At 40.8% G+C, this 17398-nt stretch overlaps 1 protein-coding gene across 1 annotated transcript in view; it reads left to right on the top strand.

Annotated features, from left to right (window-relative positions):
- Ugcg (UDP-glucose ceramide glucosyltransferase) overlaps positions 1 to 16068 on the top strand; it is a 33286-nt gene extending 17218 nt beyond the window's left edge. The window contains exons 2-9 of the mRNA XM_034502967.2: positions 1121 to 1262; positions 5250 to 5352; positions 6822 to 6923; positions 7577 to 7689; positions 10162 to 10340; positions 11515 to 11601; positions 12638 to 12827; positions 13442 to 16068. Coding sequence (XP_034358858.1) covers positions 1121 to 1262; positions 5250 to 5352; positions 6822 to 6923; positions 7577 to 7689; positions 10162 to 10340; positions 11515 to 11601; positions 12638 to 12827; positions 13442 to 13612 — 1087 coding nt within the window. The 3' untranslated portion in view covers positions 13613 to 16068. The remainder of the gene's footprint in view (positions 1 to 1120; positions 1263 to 5249; positions 5353 to 6821; positions 6924 to 7576; positions 7690 to 10161; positions 10341 to 11514; positions 11602 to 12637; positions 12828 to 13441) is intronic.
- Positions 16069 to 17398: the final 1330 nt, after the last annotated feature.

Here is a 17398-nt window from a genome sequence, read left to right as displayed (position 1 = left end):
TATCTTCTTCTGGCACCGTATAGTACACATAAAGGTTTTACCGACTTTTATAGCTGTTTGGTTACTTCTTGGCTTTGAGAAGTTTGAGAAGTAGGGAAGTAAGGTAGTCATGTAGGCAAATACTGTGATTCCTTTGGGGGCAGGGGAGGGGTGTGTGTGTGTGTGTGTGTGTGTGTGTGTGTGTGTGTCCCTCCCTGTATCTGCAGAGGCTAGAGGTTGACTTTGGGTATCTTATCTCATCAGTTTCAATTTTACTGAGACAGGCTCTCCTCCCCCAACCTGGAGCACACTGCTTGACTAGACTGGCTTGCTGGTGATACTGTATCCTACTGTTTCCACATCCCAGCATTGAGATTACACACACCAAACCCAGCTTCTTACATGAGGGGATCTGAACTCAAGTTCTCATGCTTGTATAGCAAACATCTTACCCAGTGAGCTATCCCTCCCCCCAAACCTGCCCTTCATTGCCTCAGTATATGTCTATGAGTGCCTGCTCTGACCCTGTGGTTCCTAAGCACTGAGAGCAAGCACAGCAGTGAAGGATAAACATGCAGGGAGCATCCATGTGCTGTCCAGCATTGGAACAGCCATTCTGCATTCTTCCTTCCAGGTTTCCTAAACTGGAAGCTCGTTTGGTTTGTCTTCTCTTCCGTTTTCAGCTCTCCTTATCAGAAAGATGTCAGCTTTGGATGTTCTCCTGTTAGTGCTGGGGTTTTGTTGCACAGTTAGCAGAGGGTTTGCCCAGCATGTGTGAAGAAGCCTTGGGTTTGATCCCACAAACTGGGCATGGATGTGCATACCTATAATCCTGATTCTTAAAAGGTGGTAGGGGGAAGTTAAAGGTTCAAGATTATCCTTGGCTGTATGAGACCCTGTCTTAAAAACAAAAATCCAAAACACAAACACACCTTCCCTTGAGGTGCCCAGCCTGATGCTTTTGAGTTGCCTGGCTTTGTTCTGTCTGCCTCTCTTTCTCTCCTGACTCTTGTGTTTAAGCCTTTATTAAGATGTTTAACCCAACTCTGTTTAGTGATTAAGTGATGTAGTATGTGCTTCCTTTTGATTTAGCACCAGCACATCCTCTAGAAATAACTCATGTGTTGTTTTTGTGTTTTAGCCGGTTACACCTCAACAAGAAGGCAACAGACAAACAGCCGTATAGCAAGCTCCCTGGGGTCTCTCTTCTGAAACCACTGAAGGGGGTGGATCCTAACCTAATCAACAACTTGGAGACATTCTTTGAACTGGATTATCCCAAAGTAAGTATAGTGGATTACCCATGAGAATAGACTACTTCGTGGGTTTACTTATTTTGGAAATTTCAACACTGTATAGAACACTGCAGAAGCCCTGATATGTTCTATGTACATCAAAGTTGGGAGTTTTTCCAGCCCATATTCTGTAAGTGAATGCAAGAGAAAGTCTACTTTTGGTGATGAAAGAGTACCTGTGTTGATTATGAACCCCCTAGCCTGTCCCTCAGGATCCCACGTGCCTCTGATGTGCACCGCAATCTCACATCTTGGTTCCTCTGCATCAGCCCATCTCACAGCTCAGAGACCTTGTTCTGTGGGTCTTTTGTGTTGTCACATCCTTGTGCATTAACATTGGCGGAAGAAAACACTGTGCTGATCTGCAGTATGAAATGAGTGTCAGCATATGCCAGAGACGGTTTCTGGTCTTCCATAGTATAGGTTAGCTTCTGAGTCAGAGAGCCAGAGAGACCTGTCGGGTTCCTGCATCTAAGGGAAACTTTTGTTCAGACAGTATTTTACTTTAAAAACATTAACACAGTGGTAAATGTAGCACAAAACGATCTAGTTCTTGAGTAGAGAAAACAAATATTTAATTCAAATACAAGGTTTTCTATAAAACCTGGTATGTAAAGTAGGTTTTTTTTGTTTGTTTGTTTGTTTGTTTGTTTGGGTTTTTTTTGTTTATTTGTTTGTTTTTTTGGTTTTTTGAGACAGGGTTTCTCTGTGTAGCCTTGGTTGTCCTGGAACTCACTCTGTAGACCAGGCTGGCCTCGAACTCAGAAATCCGCCTGCCTCTGCCTCCCAAGTGCTGGGATTAAAGGCGTGCGCCACCACTGTCCGGCCAAAGTAGTTCTTTATAAATAGTAACTTAAAATATTTATACTCGAAGGGTTGAATGTACCCCAGTAGGGCACATGCCTGGTATGCATGAAGCTCTGGCATCCATCCATCACCAGGTTACATAGGGGTGGAGAGACAGCTCTCAAAACATGGTCCCTGCTACACAGAAAGTTTGAAGCAAATTGCGGTGAGGAGTGGTGGTGGTGGAGGTATTTTTGTTTTATACACAGCATTATTATTTCATATATTAAAGCACATTTCACGACTTAGGGCATAGCTTGGTAATAAGAGTGTGTGCTTAGCATGTACAAGGCCCTGGCTTCAGCTCCCAGAACCACCCTAGGAATTCAGTTCAGAATGGCATTTTGTCCTCTTTACTGTAGACAAAGTTTGAGTTCCTAATGTCTGCAGGTTTGAATCAATGAGGAGACTCTCTCACTTTTAAATTGTTATCTTTGCACCTAAATTTACTTTTAAATAAAAAAAGGGGTAGCATTCCTGGTACTGCAGTTTCAAGTGTTAAGTTCTTAAGTGTCAAGGACTAAGTATTATTAATTTGGAGAGGTGTTTTGTGGTTCCCCATCTTGCTTTTCACCTTTGGACGTTTCACAGTTTGAAAAGAGAAGCTGAAAGAGATTGCAGTCGCATGGGCTGCTGGGCTGCCAGCCCCTCCCACGCGTGTGGTCTAGATCAGTAGTTCAGTTCGCTCAGTTACAGGATTTCACTAGCTCTTTCATCTCCTGAAGATTTAGAAAACCAGTCTTTATAAAAATATTGCAAAGGTATATTTATGTACAATATGTACTGTATTTTTAATATGTATGTAAGTCTAACCTTTTAGAATATAAAAATACACGTAAAGAGTTATTCTGTGTATTAACTAGGAAAGCTTTTAACTACATCTAGTGTTTAGCCAGTTATAAGTAGAGGGATTTGACTGTTTCTGTGCAGAGATTCCTAGCAAATAAAATGGTTCTGTCACACACCATGAAGACACAGAGGTGATGCCTCATTACCATATGATGCTTCAGAAAACACTTAAGAGTGGTTCTTTCTTAAATTTGCTAGAATTCTTGTTGTTGTTGTTGTTGTTTTTAACGCCTGTCTTTAAGTATCTGCTCCTGGATAATGTGAATTGAGTTTTCTTTGCAGGGTGGCTAATTAAGTAATTTTTGTTCTGAATTTTGGAATTAAGTTTGAAAGGTGTAATCACAATTGGAACCTTCCAAGCCTTGTGACAGAACAAAGATGAGCTCTCTTATCTCCCTTCAAAAACTTTTGGTATGGAACTTGAGAGACAACTCAGTATTTAAGAGAGCAAACTGCTCTTGCTGAAGACCTAAGGTTAATTCCTGGTTCCAGCATCAGGCAGCTCACAACTGCCCAGAACTAACTCTGGAAAAATCAGACTTTTATGGCCTCCATGGGCACTACCTGTGCATACACAGTCACATTTACACAGAGAGATACATACACGGTGAAAAATTAATCTTTTTTTTTTCCTCTTAAGATATAAAGTTCTGTCATGCTTGGGGAGGAAGCCACAATAAGCCTTCTCCTGTGTCTTACAGAGTCGTAGTGTTTAGAAGCACTTTCCTCCTCCTTGCTGTCCATACCTGTTGAGCAGTGCATACTATAAAAGCATTAAGGAATTCTCTAGGGTGCGCCTGGCTGTGTGACTTAGTAGACAGGAGGAAAGCTAGCTGTTATTTCACCCTTTATAAAGTCACTCAGCCTTCCTACTTGCCATTATTAAGGACACAGTCTTCCTCCACTAAGTGTTCTGAGACATTGGGGCTGCTGGTAGACTCAGCCTTCTGGGAAGTTTCAGGGGTGTGGTAGGATTGGCACCCTTTGCTCTCTCAGACTTTTATCTGGTCTTTTGAGGCCAGAGGACTGTATAATTGGCTGAACCCTTCTTGAGTAGCACTTCTGATCAGTCATCACTGAAGTGGAATAGCAAGTGGTAGACGACATAACAACATGACCCCCCACCCCTTGTTTTTACCATCTGCTTAATTATTATTAAGACTTTTTATTAATTTTTTTTTTTTTTTTTTTTGTAAAAAAAACCCACCTTATTGACGAAACCTTTCCTTGACTTTAGTCCTGGTGCTCTTGTGTTCAACCACAGATTTCTTTTCTACCAGTATTTTGGTGAGGTAAGATGCATGCTGGAGGCATTATGAATATTTTGTTTTTGCTTTTTGCTTTTATATACTTATCAATAGAAGTAAGTAAGCAGAATGGGCTTTTCCATGGCTTGAATCAGTCCCTGTGATTTGAACACTTCAAAAGTTACTGGATGGTTTTGGCAGAGCCATCTAAGCTTTCAGAAATGCCTTTCTAACTAAGCATAGCATTGAGCAAAATGAAATTCTGGAAGTTTTCATATGAGGTCAGTGAAGCATGCTTTTCATGGTGGTAAGTGTTCAGTCATATTACTTTATTTAAAAAATTTTAAACAGTAAATGAAATAAAAAGAAAGAAAGTAATCACATTGTGTCCTTTTTGGGCTTAATTTACCATTTGTAGCACCTTCATGAAGCAGGGCTAGATTCCAGGCCAGAGTTTCTGGAGGAGTGCGCTTGGTTTTGCTCCTTTTCGGTGTAGCTGTTTACACTCCTGCGCGTCCTGTAATCTTTGAGTGCATGTTAAGTGGTGCAGGTTGTGAACAAACTTGATACGCAGGTTGTCACTGGGACAGGGCCAGTCAGAGAATTGACAGATGTCAACCTCAGGCACTCCAGACTCTCTGCTGCTGGCAGACAGGTCCCTGGCCTGGAGAAGCTGTCTCCGCCCAAGCAACGCTTGTCATAAGCATCTGGGTCCCATAGGATTCCTCCCTAAACTCTTAAACTCTATGTACACAATTACACATTTTTTTCTTTCATCTAGTTTTTGTTGTTGTTTTGTTTTTCGAGACAGGGTTTCTCTGTGTATCCCTGGCTGTCCTGGAACTCACTCTGTAGACCAGGCTGGCCTCGAACTCAGAAATCCGCCTGCCTCTGCCTCCCAAGTGCTGGGATTAAAGGCGTTCACCACCACTGCCCAGCCTTTTCATCTAGTTTTTGATCACTCTAGAAATGTTAACAGTGTGTGCTTATATTACAAGGGATTTCTTAATGTTAAATATCTTCTTTTGACTAGTATGAAATACTCCTTTGTGTACAAGATCATGATGATCCAGCCATTGATGTATGTAAGAAACTGCTTGGAAAATACCCAAATGTTGATGCTAGATTATTTATAGGTAAGTCACAACGTCTATGTTAGCCATTTTCCTTTGGTAGTTTTAAAATATCAGTAACTCTTCTTGCGTTAAACTCTAGATTAGGATTCAAGGCACTCAATAAAGTTAGACAGCATGCTTGCTTTAAATGTATTTTCTGGAGGGGTAAAAGATATTTCTGTTCCTTCAAGGAAAGTTATGGGAAAAAAAGGTCTTGGCTACCAAATGACACACACAAAAATAATATCTTACTTATTGGTCAGGTGTGAGTAGAAGTAGTAGTTGTTATCTTCTGATTTTTCTTTTCCCTTTTCTGTTTTGATTTTCCCCTCGGTCTGGTCTATGGTTTGTCTAGTCTCAGGCTCTTGGGCACTCAATAGGTCTTAATAGAGTATGCTTTAGTTACAATCAGATACTTGATTACTTTCACAACTTTTGTGCCGGGCTGTTCTGTCAGCGCACCTTACAGGCCAGTGTTTGCCTCTGGTAGTTCTCTGAGTAACTTCCAGTACGTGAACACTAACCAGCAGGGGGGAAGGCTCTAGGTAGGCACCCGCTCTTCTTCCTGTTCACTGAGTTACTGTAGGTGGTGTCTTCAACAGCGGGGCCTCACCATCAGTTTGTGGAGAACAACCAATAGCCTTGCAGTAACCTAGGTTGTTTGGGGTATTTCATGGGGCCCCTTTGGCCAGCAACTTATGATTAGATGTGCCCCATTCCTGCACTGGGGGTTCCACTTGGTATTGAGACGTGTCTGCTTGGGGCAGTTATTTGGCGATTCCTTTAGATTTCTTTCATGTATCTATCCATCTGAAGGAGCTTCCACTGCATTAGGTTTCCATACAGCCCTTCAAATGGCCCTGAGTTTTAGCTGCCCCTCTCTGTGTTCCCGTATTGTTTCTGTTTCTAAAGTGTTTTCAGTTATGGTCTTTTCTCTGTATAAAAGTGGGTGTGGCTTGTTTTCCACTCTGATAGTCAATTTCTCCTATTGTTGTAACTACTGTAACTTCAAAATGAGTCCTGTGGACTTTTTTGTTTGTTGGTTTTGTCTGCATTTATTCCCTACACTAAATAAAATGTGTTTATGATATTATGTAGCATGATACTTTAAAATATGTATATGTTGTGAAATGGCTAAATCGGATTAATTAACATGCATACTTAACATACTGATTTGTGATGAGGAATCTCAGCACTGTGCAAGTATTCCGAACACGGCTGTTACAGTATCATTGTGCTGTACAATTATTAGGTGTCAGTTCATAGTATTAGTGGAAGAATTTGCAAATTAGAAAACAGAGACTAGATTGTCAAAGAAATTAGAAACTCACATTTTGTTAGTGAGTAATTTTTGCAGTAATCTCTACTATGAGTAATGGGTGATTGTTTAATTATGAAATATGGCTGGACTCAATTTCTCTCTCCATCCTGTATTTTTTTAGCATTTCCAGCTCTATGAATGTCTTACTGTTGTGCCTTTGCATTTTTAGGTGGCAAAAAGGTTGGGATTAATCCTAAAATTAATAATTTGATGCCAGCATATGAAGTTGCAAAGTATGATCTCATATGGATTTGTGATAGTGGAATAAGAGGTGAGGTTTGTCCTGTTTTATAAAACTGTTCATTTGATGATAGACCGACAAAACATCTTAAAAATATATTATTAATCAGTCTGTAGTTTGCCCGATAATTTACTTCATCATCATGTATTGTAATATGTTAGGTATACTCGATAAGATTTTAATTCTTTTAACCTAACCTAGATGATACATGTATTAAAACCTTTGCGTTTTTTTGAAGAGAAAATCTCAACCATTAAAAACATAGTGATGACCACTATCTGGTCTACAGCCCTTCTCCAGTGTAACACTCCTCATTTGTTGGACATTCTGTATCCTTTGGGCTTCTGTAATACACTATTCTACCAGAAGAGTCAAATCAACATGGTTCCTAAAATACATAAATTTATTCAAAAGTATTCATGTACTTTTAAAAATTCACTTAGATGATTATAGCAAGAAGTTTGTCTCCTGGGCTAAAAATGTGTAGCTTTTTGAAGTTTTATATCCTCAGAATAAGTGATTGATATTTATTAAATCCAAATGTTCAATATATTTTATTGTAACTTAATTACAATTCACAAAACTTAATTACATCAATGGACATTTTACTAAAAATTTTTTTCTCTTTCTCTTTTTTTTTTCCCCCTTTTCTCTGTTCTCACCTTTCCCCCACTAAATTTTAGTCATTCCAGACACCTTAACTGACATGGTCAATCAGATGACAGAGAAAGTGGGGTTGGTCCACGGGCTGCCATATGTAGCGGACAGACAAGGCTTTGCCGCAACCTTAGAGCAGGTAAGTGCAGGTCTCACAAATCATGCTTGTCACAGCAGTGCTTCCCTCAGAACTGGCTGCCTGACCTCAGCTCTGCTGCCCATGTGGGATCCTGCTGAGAGCACAGCACCCTGGATCCTAGGAGGAAGTTCTCAGGTCCTTGGGGTCACTTACTTCTGAGCTGCCCCCACCCTATGGCTGTATATAGGGGATGTCTGGTGGCCCTGCCCTTAGCTGAATGTACAGTGAAGATAGCATCTTCACTGAATTCTTGATGTTCACCCCAGACTATTGTCTTACATAATGTTCTATTCAACTGAAAGGTATTTGGTGACATATTGTAAAGTTTTTTTTTTTTTTTTTTTTTTTTTTGAAGTTCATGCAAGTCCTATTTAAAAGAAAAAATCCTTGATTTTCTTTTTAAATAAATATCTTAAACATTTTTCTTTTTTGAAGTTAATTACAAAGCTCTGGATTCCTTTATGGCAAAAATGAAATACATAATTTTGTTGACTCTCGACTCCCCTCTCCTGTCTTCCTGCCTCTTCTTCTTTTCTCCCCTGTGAAGTCTTTTGTTTTTTGCAAATTCTGGGATCAAACTCAGGGACATAACCGTGCTAAGCAAGCTTTTCACCACCGGGCAACATCTGCAGCCCTTTCTCCTCAGGGTTATAGTCAAGCTTGTCTTGTAGGGAATGATAAATTGTGGGGACACAGAAGAAACACACTGCCCCCACACCCAAATGGAAACACCCCCCCATCCCCCCACTGATCAGGGCAATGAAAATTAGAAGCATGCTGCCCCCACACCCAAATGGAAACACACACACACACACACACACACACACACACTCTGATCAGGGCAATGAAGGTTCACTTCTGTTTGACCAGTTTTGGAACTTGTGACTGTTTTGGTTTTGCCAGCATGTTTTTTTATGTGCCCTTTAAAAAACATGGTTGTGAGCCGGGCGGTGATGGCACACGCCTTTAATCCCAGCACTTGGGAGGCAGAGGCAGGCGGATTTCTGAGTTCAAGGCCAGCCTGGTCTACAGAGTGAGTTCCAGGACAGCCAAGGCTACACAGAGAAACCCTGTCTCGAAAAAAAAAAAAAAATTAAAAAAAAAAAACCATGGTTGTGAAAAACAATGTGTGTATTAGTTTTATCACTTCATAAGCTTTCCCCATATTAAAGCTTCATAAAAGTCATATCTAATTCTATACTGTTAAACAGAAAGCAAGGCTTGTCTGTCACAAGGGAAAGGCTCTTGGTATCAGTTTTGATGTTTGAAGAGGATGTATCCACTTCCTCTTCAGCACACTGTGCTTCTGTATGTTGGCTCGATTCTAATTGCCACAGATCCACGAGGGTGAAGGCACATTGGTGTTAGGACTTTGATTTGACCTTTGGCAGTTTAATCTCTCTGACTCTCTGACACGCATAAACGCTTGTTCATGTAGGAGAGTGAGGATGCATATTAGGGGGAGGTCAGAGGTCAATATTAAGTTTCTTTCTCAGTCACTTGCCACCTTATTTTTTGAAACATGTTTTCGAGTCTCTCACTGAACTTTGGAGCTTCCCAATTTTACTGGGGATGTTGGCCTGCAAGCCCCAAGGTTCCTCCAGCATCAGTTTCCACAAAGACTGGGATTATAGGCATATCATGTCCAGCTTTTATGTGTATGCTGGGTATATAACTCAGGTCATCATGTTTTTGTGACCATCACTTTGCCAACTGAGCCATCTCACCAGCCCATGGAAATATTTCTCTTACTGGAAGAGATTGTTAGTGTTAAAATCTTGAGTTATCTGGTTGGTAAAGTGCTTCATAAAAGCCATATCTAATCCTATATCTGGTTGGTAGTTAGTTACAGGTAACTGTTTTAAAATAAAACACTATCACCAGGCGGTGGTGACGCACGCCTTTAATCCCAGCACTTGGGAGGCAGAGGCAGGCGGATTTCTGAGTTCGAGGCCAGCCTGGTCTACAGAGTGAGTTCCAGGACAGCCAAGGCTACACAGAGAAACCCTGTCTCGAAAAAACCAAAAAAAAAAAAAAAAAAAAAAAAAAAAAAAAAAAAAAAAAAAAAAAAATCAGAAGACACTAAATTTCATTAATACTTTATGTACGAGTTAGTATTTACTCTTTTATATGTAAATTCCATGTTATTTGGATTTATCTTTTAATCTATTGGTTTTAGAAAAGATAGTGTTTACTTTCTGGCCAGTGAATATGCTTTCACTCTAAAGGTAAATATTTCTTGGTACTGATGATAGCTGAGTAGTCAGTCAAACAAATCACTGACTGCCTGGACTGCAGGAGCGAGCGCAGTGGTGTGCTTTCCCTTCGGGTAGCTCACGTTAGGAGCATGGTAGAATGGACACGCACTTGCCCATATTTAACAGACAGCATTAGGAAAAGTTTACAAGCTTCATAGTTTTAATAGTTTTAACATTAAAACCTAATTGATTATGTCTGTGTTTTCTCGGGCAGGTATATTTTGGAACTTCACACCCAAGATCCTATATCTCTGCCAATGTAACTGGCTTCAAGTGTGTGACGGGAATGTCCTGCCTCATGAGGAAGGATGTGCTAGACCAGGCAGGAGGGCTCATAGCCTTTGCTCAGTACATTGCTGAAGATTACTTTATGGCCAAAGCAATAGCCGACCGGTAAGAAAACGAAACTCTTTTTAGTATCTAGCAGATTCTGTTGGCTTTCTTCTGTTCCAGCCATGGGTTTGGGCTGCTTTATTCCGCTGCTCTGCTGGTGAAGACGAAGGTTAGTCATTTTGGCAGAGCCTTTACAGCCAACATCCGTAGGCGCTGATAAACACCTTCCTTCGTCTCCTTCAGATGCTGTAGTTTGAAGTGGTTGACAGGAAGCTTTTGAGAGAATGAAGGTAGAAAGTTCTGTGTTGTAGAAAAAAAACAAAGCTTTTGGTGTTATCATAAGGTGGGGTTTTTTAAGTATCATTTGAAACTAAACTTTGCATTTTATTTATTTATTTATTTAGTTAGTTAGTTAGTTAGTTTACAGGCATGAGTGGTTTTCCTGCTTATGTATACAACATGTGTGTGTCTCTGGTCCCCTTGGAGGTCAGAAGAGGACATTTGATCTCTGGAACTGAAGTTACTGGTAGCTATGAGCTTACCATGTGGGTGCTGGGAACTGAACCTGGGCCCTCTGTAAGACAACTGCTCTTAAACCCCTGAGCCATCTCTCTAACCCAAATCTTGAAAATCCTAGCACATTATTTCATACTTTGCTAATAAGCCACCTCCTCATTTAGCATTTCTCTGTCACAGAAAATTTGTTTGAATTTAAAGGAGATCACTGCTCTGTGTGATTTCTTATTTAAATTTTTTTTTTTTTTGATAAAGAGTATATTGAAGTTCCTCCACATGTGTTTAAGAAGTTCACAGGCACCTATGTCTTCTGTGAGACCCAATGCCACTTGATTACTTTTCTTGTTGAACATACACACACACACACACACACACACACACACACACACACACACACAGAGGGAGATGGGTCAGAAACAAACTGTTTAGTATAGAACTTCCTCACTGAGTGAGTCTGTTAAGAATGGCTGCACCTGAGTTCTTAAACTATAAACCTAGGGCATGTGGTTCCTTGCAGCTGGAATGTGATACCACTGAGGGCTGATGCAATCGCTGAGAAACGTTCATAGCATCAGTTTGCTCATCTTCAAGGACTGGGCAAGTCCTGAATACCAGCCGCAGCTTACTCTTACAGTGATTAGTGAATGCAGAACCAGTCAGGCTTGAATATGTCCGTCAACATAAACATAGATCATATTGTAATTATCTTCCTTTTCAGAGGATGGAGGTTTTCAATGTCTACTCAAGTTGCCATGCAAAACTCTGGTTCGTACTCAATTTCTCAGTTTCAATCCAGAATGATCAGGTAAATTAGGAAACTTATCATTTTTGTTAAAAAGCAGTGTGTGTGTGTGTGTGTGTGTGTGTGTGTGTGTGTGTGTGTGAGACGTGTGTATGTGCTACGAGATATAATTACACACACACACACACATATAATGATTTTTAAAATGCATATGATGTCAGGCATCAGGGTGCATGCATTTAACCCCAGTATTTCGGAGAAAGAGGCCAGCAAATCTGACTTCAAGGTCAGTTTGGTCTACACAGTGTGTTCCAGGGTAGCCAGAGCTACATAATAGAGTATTGAGGATGGACCGGGGAGATTACTTTGCTTCCAGAAAAATTTGTTCTGTATTAAGAGAAATTGAATGCCTAAATATATTTTCTTTGATAATACTGAAATTTAAAAATAGATTGAAACTAAACTCTTTAGAGATAGAAACTAAGCTGGTCAAGAGTATAGACTGTGTAAATGGATGGATAGACATTTTTATTTACTAAATAAAAGTAGAAAAGAGATTCCTAAAAGCAAAACTGAGAAAGGAAGGCTGGGGATGTATCTAAGTTGAAAGACTGCTTTCCTGGCACGCAGTCAGCCCTAGATGTTGCCACCCACCCACCCCCACACAGCATACACTGGGTGTGGTGGCACCAACCTGTAGTCCCAACACTTGGGAGGAAGAAGCAGAGGATCAGGAACTGAAAGTCATCTTTCATACATAAGGAGTTTGAGGCTAACCCAGGGCTATGTGAGAGACCCTGTCTTAAGAATACATAAATAAAAACAATTAAAACTATTTCAAAGAGGACAGTCTTTCTATGTCAAGGTTGATTGTGTGTGTGTGTGTGTGTGTGTGTGTGTGTGTGTGTGTGTGTGTGTGAGTGTGTGTGAGAGAGAGAGAGAGAGAGAGAGAGAGAAAGAGACAGAGAGAGAGAGACAGAGAGAGGTAGAGGTTCAGGATGGTGCTGGTGTGGGTGTTTGGTGGTGAGGCTTGGTTGGTTAGTCTTGTAAGCAGGCTGTTGTCTTAAAATCCTTTTTGTTTGTTTGTTTGTTTCTTCAGGTGGACCAAATTGAGAATTAACATGCTTCCTGCTACAATAATTTGTGAGCCAATTTCAGAATGCTTCGTTGCCAGTTTAATTATTGGGTGGGCAGCCCACCATGTGTTCAGATGGGATATCATGGTTTTCTTCATGTGTCACTGCCTGGCATGGTTTATATTTGACTACATTCAACTCAGGGGTGTCCAGGTATGTGGATACACAAGAAAGGGTTCTCAGTAATCTGGTGAGGGACCAGAACTATATCTGTTTAGAAAAGGCTGAAAAAAAGACCAAGTAGTCTTCAGTTTCAGAAGAGAGAAAACTAAGAAAAGTTTGAGACTTAGAGTTAGTTCAGAAAAATTATGTGAGGGAAATATTCAAGCTGAGACTGCAGTTGTTTTTCACACTGCTTTTACTAATGATAATCGTTGTTGTTGTTGTTGATGTTGTTGTTGTGGTTGATGTTGTTGTTGTGTGTGTGTGTGTGTTTTAAGACCGACAGGATTGCAAGGCAGTTAAATCACCCAAGGAGACAGCTTCAATTTCAGTGGTGCCAAGAGTGGGGTCCCAGTAGCTCATAGACCCCCTACCCCCCAGACTCTGTGTGTGTGTGTGTGTGTGTGTGCGCGCGCACGCACCCACTTGTGATCATTGTGCTCAAATGTGCACACTTGTCCTCCCTCCTGCCAGGTGGGTTCTGGGGCTTGAAATTGGGTTGTCAAGCTTCCTTGTGGAGCCACCTCAGCAGCCTGAGAATGTCATTCTTTGACTATACATTTAACCTGACAGGAAGTCGACTGATTTTTATTTTTAACTCTCAGGGTGGCACACTGTGTTTTTCAAAACTTGATTATGCTGTGGCTTGGTTCATCCGTGAATCCATGACAATCTACATTTTCTTGTCGGCATTATGGGACCCTACGATAAGCTGGAGAACTGGTCGCTACAGGCTGCGCTGTGGAGGGACGGCAGAGGAGATCCTGGATGTGTAAGGAGACCTTTGTGACTGACTGACACAGGACAGAATGGAAGTGTTATCAATTATGTTTATAGAGACGCTTTCAAGGACCTACCTTCAGTGGTTTCTCACATGTATGTTTTGGTATCTGCTCTTTAATTTATTTGCATGGCACTTGCATCTGTGAAAAGCAAAAAAACAAAAACAAAACACGTCTGTAGTCTTGGCCAAATAGTATATTTTGTGGAAGTAGAGAATCAAGACAATTGGTTCTAGGAAGTGGGGTTTGTTTTTTTGTTGTTGTTGTTTATTTTTTTAAGCAAATAAATATATATATATATCTATACACACACACATATACATGACTGCTCTGCAGCAGACACTATGACAGTATCCTTCAGTAGGGGAAGTTTCTCACCTGAGCTGCTCTGAGATCTGTATGGGCAGAGCAGCAGCTCCGTGAGAGGAGAAGGGGACAGGTCACGGCCTCCTGTGAAGTGAGTGATGTACAGGGAGGCGCTGATGGAGAAACTTTTTCATGCTTTATGCCTACCTCTTGTAGTTGTTGCAGAGCAAATAGACGTTAGAAGTCATAATACGGTAGCTAGGCCTTGCAAAAACAAATGGAAAACTTTAAAAATTATTAATAATAAAAGAGCTGGAGTCTAGTATTTATATAAATCTGTGAGGATTTTTTTTTTGTTTTTTTTTTTTTGTTTGTTTTTTGTTTTTTTGGTCTCATTGCAATGAACCAAAAGTGGTTGAGATTGGTTTTTAATGGTAACCATGAATTGAAGGCATCTTTTGGACCAACTATTGTTGGTTCTGTCTTGAACCATATTAATCACTGTGCTGTAATTAGGAGAGTGGAATCTTTCCTTCCCTGCTCTTTGCCCAGCCTGCCCCATCTTTCCTTAGCTTTTTGCCTCGGGGGTGGGTGGGGGGGCCTGGGGGGGGGTTCTTGTACAAGTGTAAGTGGATGTTTTATAGTTGTAAGGAAAATGCATTTCAGACACCGTTCACACAGGAGCTATTTTCTTACCCAGTATGTCTGTATTGTTAATAAGAATGTAATTTCATGATACACGTATTTAATATCTTTTTTAAGTGAGTAAAATATTCTAGCTATTGGCAAATATATTGCAGTAGAGAATTAGAGGACATGATGAGGTTGACTCTTGAAATCAATCAGTATCAGACTAAGTCTACTGTGTGTGTATGTGTTGGGTTTTTTGTTTGTTTTGTTTTCCTTTTTTTTTTTTTTTTTTTAACAGTCTAGTCTTATTTAAATTGGGTTTTTGTATTCCGTTTGTATGACAGTAGACTAGGCCAGCCTAGTTGTGAATGCATGCTGTGCTTCCCTCTCTCCGTCATGCAGCTAAGCTTGCCTGTCAGCCTGTGCTTACCTTGTGGTGAACTGGACTTTTGTTTAAAATAAGCAAAAATGTAAGGGACAGTGCATCATCAGCCTTTTCCCCCTTGTCTTTTTAAGTAGCATTTGGCTCATCCTTCTGAATTTGATGGCATGTTATCCATCTGATGCTTGCTGTTAACCCCAGCACTATGGCAGCTTCACATCCTGTGTTACTATGGCTTCCATCTCAGCACACAGTGTGTAGCCTATTAGCAATAACTTCCTATTTATAGAGAACATTTTTATCTTACTGAGCCAGTCCATTTGCCTAATGACTATACAGACAGTCTAAATTGCAATATATCTGTAAATGTGTATATACTATAAATACACAATGTACTTACATTTTTCTGGGCCAAACGGCGTTTCCTTCCCTGTCTTTCTCCTCCCCCCCCACCCCCCCGCACCCCCCTTGCCTTATGATGAATTTGTTTGAAGGGCATTTTCTTCATTAGCAAAGGCTTGGATGCATATTCCTGTTTTTTTTTTTTTTCTCTGTGAAATGGGTGATATTATTCCCTGAGGAAAGCTGCGCAGTGAAAACCAGTCTAGTTATGACCCACTACGTGTTTGTTTTTTACATTACTCTCTCACTAGTTGAATTTCGCTGAGCGCATTAGTCGTTTGTCGGTTTGTTTAGTGGAGTTTGGTGGATGCCCTTCTTTGCACTGCTGAAGTGAAATCTTGCTGACTATTTAGCTTTTTTGTTGATCTCAGTATGGGCAAAGAAACAAAATCCAAATGGCTGGACAGACTTCTGTAAATATTTTTTTAAAAAAAAAAACAAAACAAATGTTCTGTATGTGTGTGTTTTGTGTGGTCATGAAGTATTTCCTTAAAGCGAAGTGTCTAGTGCGCAGAGAGTAACTCTTTGTTTAGCAAGTTTGGAGTGAAGATAAAATACTAAGAAATACTGTAAATGTCAAAGCACCACACCAGAACTGTAGGAGTCCAAATTTATAATAAACTGTCTTTTTAAAAAGAAAACAATTAAGTGTCTAGAATATATCATGTTTTATTATTTAAAATCATTGTCTTAAGTTTTTTGTTGAGAATAAACATTTGAATACAATCAACTTGAGTAACTGCAGCTTTGTTTACTTCCTGTCTGACGCGCTCTCTCAGACATGTTGCCATATTGGTTTTCTTTCTTTTCCTTATTCTTTCTTAGTTTTTTTGAGACAATGTTTCTCTGCCTTGGCTGTCTTGGAACTCACTCTGTAGACGGGCTGGCCTCAAACTCAGAGACTCCGCCTGCCTCTGCCTCCTGAGTACTGGGATTAAAAAACTTTTTTTCCCCTTTCATTTGAGTGACACTGGATTTAAAGTGGGGCTAACCTAATTTGGTTACAGGTTATAATGCAGGGCTGGCGAACATGAAGAACAGGCACCTCACCCACACATCTTCATTAATCATTCTGGGTGGGGCTGGATTTTGCTGTGGTTGTACTTGGAGAATAACTGGCCCCTTGATGACTGACCCAGAGTTCCCTGTGGGAGCTCATTCTTGAACTCTGCCTTCCAGATTGTATCACTTCCACAGATAAGGAAGGTAAATCAGTCCTGAGGAAGGACTGGAATGGTCTTGCTGCCTGAAGTAGTGAGCTGCATCCCACACACTGTCCCAGCAGGCTTCACCCAAGCTGGAGGCATTCCCAAAAGTCGTGTGTCTGTGTGTTCCCCAGAGCAAGCTGCCTAGCTAGCTAGGTAAGCCTAATCAACTTCCTGGTTCAGGCATAGACTTTGCCTCTCAGTACATAAACCTGTATGTCCTTATTCTACAGACTTGAACTGGGTTCTGTGGAAGAGATTTTAGTAGTTAAAATACAGAGCTGCTTCCCAGCACTTGGGAGGCAGAGGCAGGTGGATTTCTGAGTTCGAGGCTAGCCTGGTCTACAGAATGAGTTCCAGGACAGCCAGGGCTACACAGAGAAACCCTGTCTTGAGAAAAAAAAAATATACAGAGCCGAAGCCTAAGAACCAGTATGTACTAAGCCTTCACACAGCCTTCCTCAGTTCTGGAAGAGGCTGGCAGAGTCTAGCTGTCTGGGGGATGTTTTCATGTGGTTATGCTGTTTAGACTGTTAGTCATCAAGACACCCGTGTTAATAGCATGAAGATATAATTACATGACTTAACCAACTTAGGGTGTCCTTGGAAGGGTTGAGGATCTGTGCACCAGCCTCTCCTGAAGACCACACCTCCCAATGTAATTATGTGACCTATCTAATCACAAATCCTGGGGCTTGGTACCTCTCTTCTCAGGACTGACAGCCAAAGTCTAGTTGATTCTGATGCAAACACTGGAGCATGGGAAGGGAGTAGGGTTAAAAGGGACGATGGACTAGGCCTGGCATCATGGCCCATGCCTGTGGTTCTAGCATTTGGGAGGCTGAAACACATCAC

This window comes from Arvicanthis niloticus, chromosome 5 (assembly GCF_011762505.2).
Source record: "Arvicanthis niloticus isolate mArvNil1 chromosome 5, mArvNil1.pat.X, whole genome shotgun sequence".
Taxonomy (NCBI): Eukaryota; Metazoa; Chordata; class Mammalia; order Rodentia; family Muridae; genus Arvicanthis; species Arvicanthis niloticus.
The sequence above is the reverse complement of the archived record's forward strand: the minus strand, read 5'-3'. Positions and strand labels throughout refer to the sequence as shown.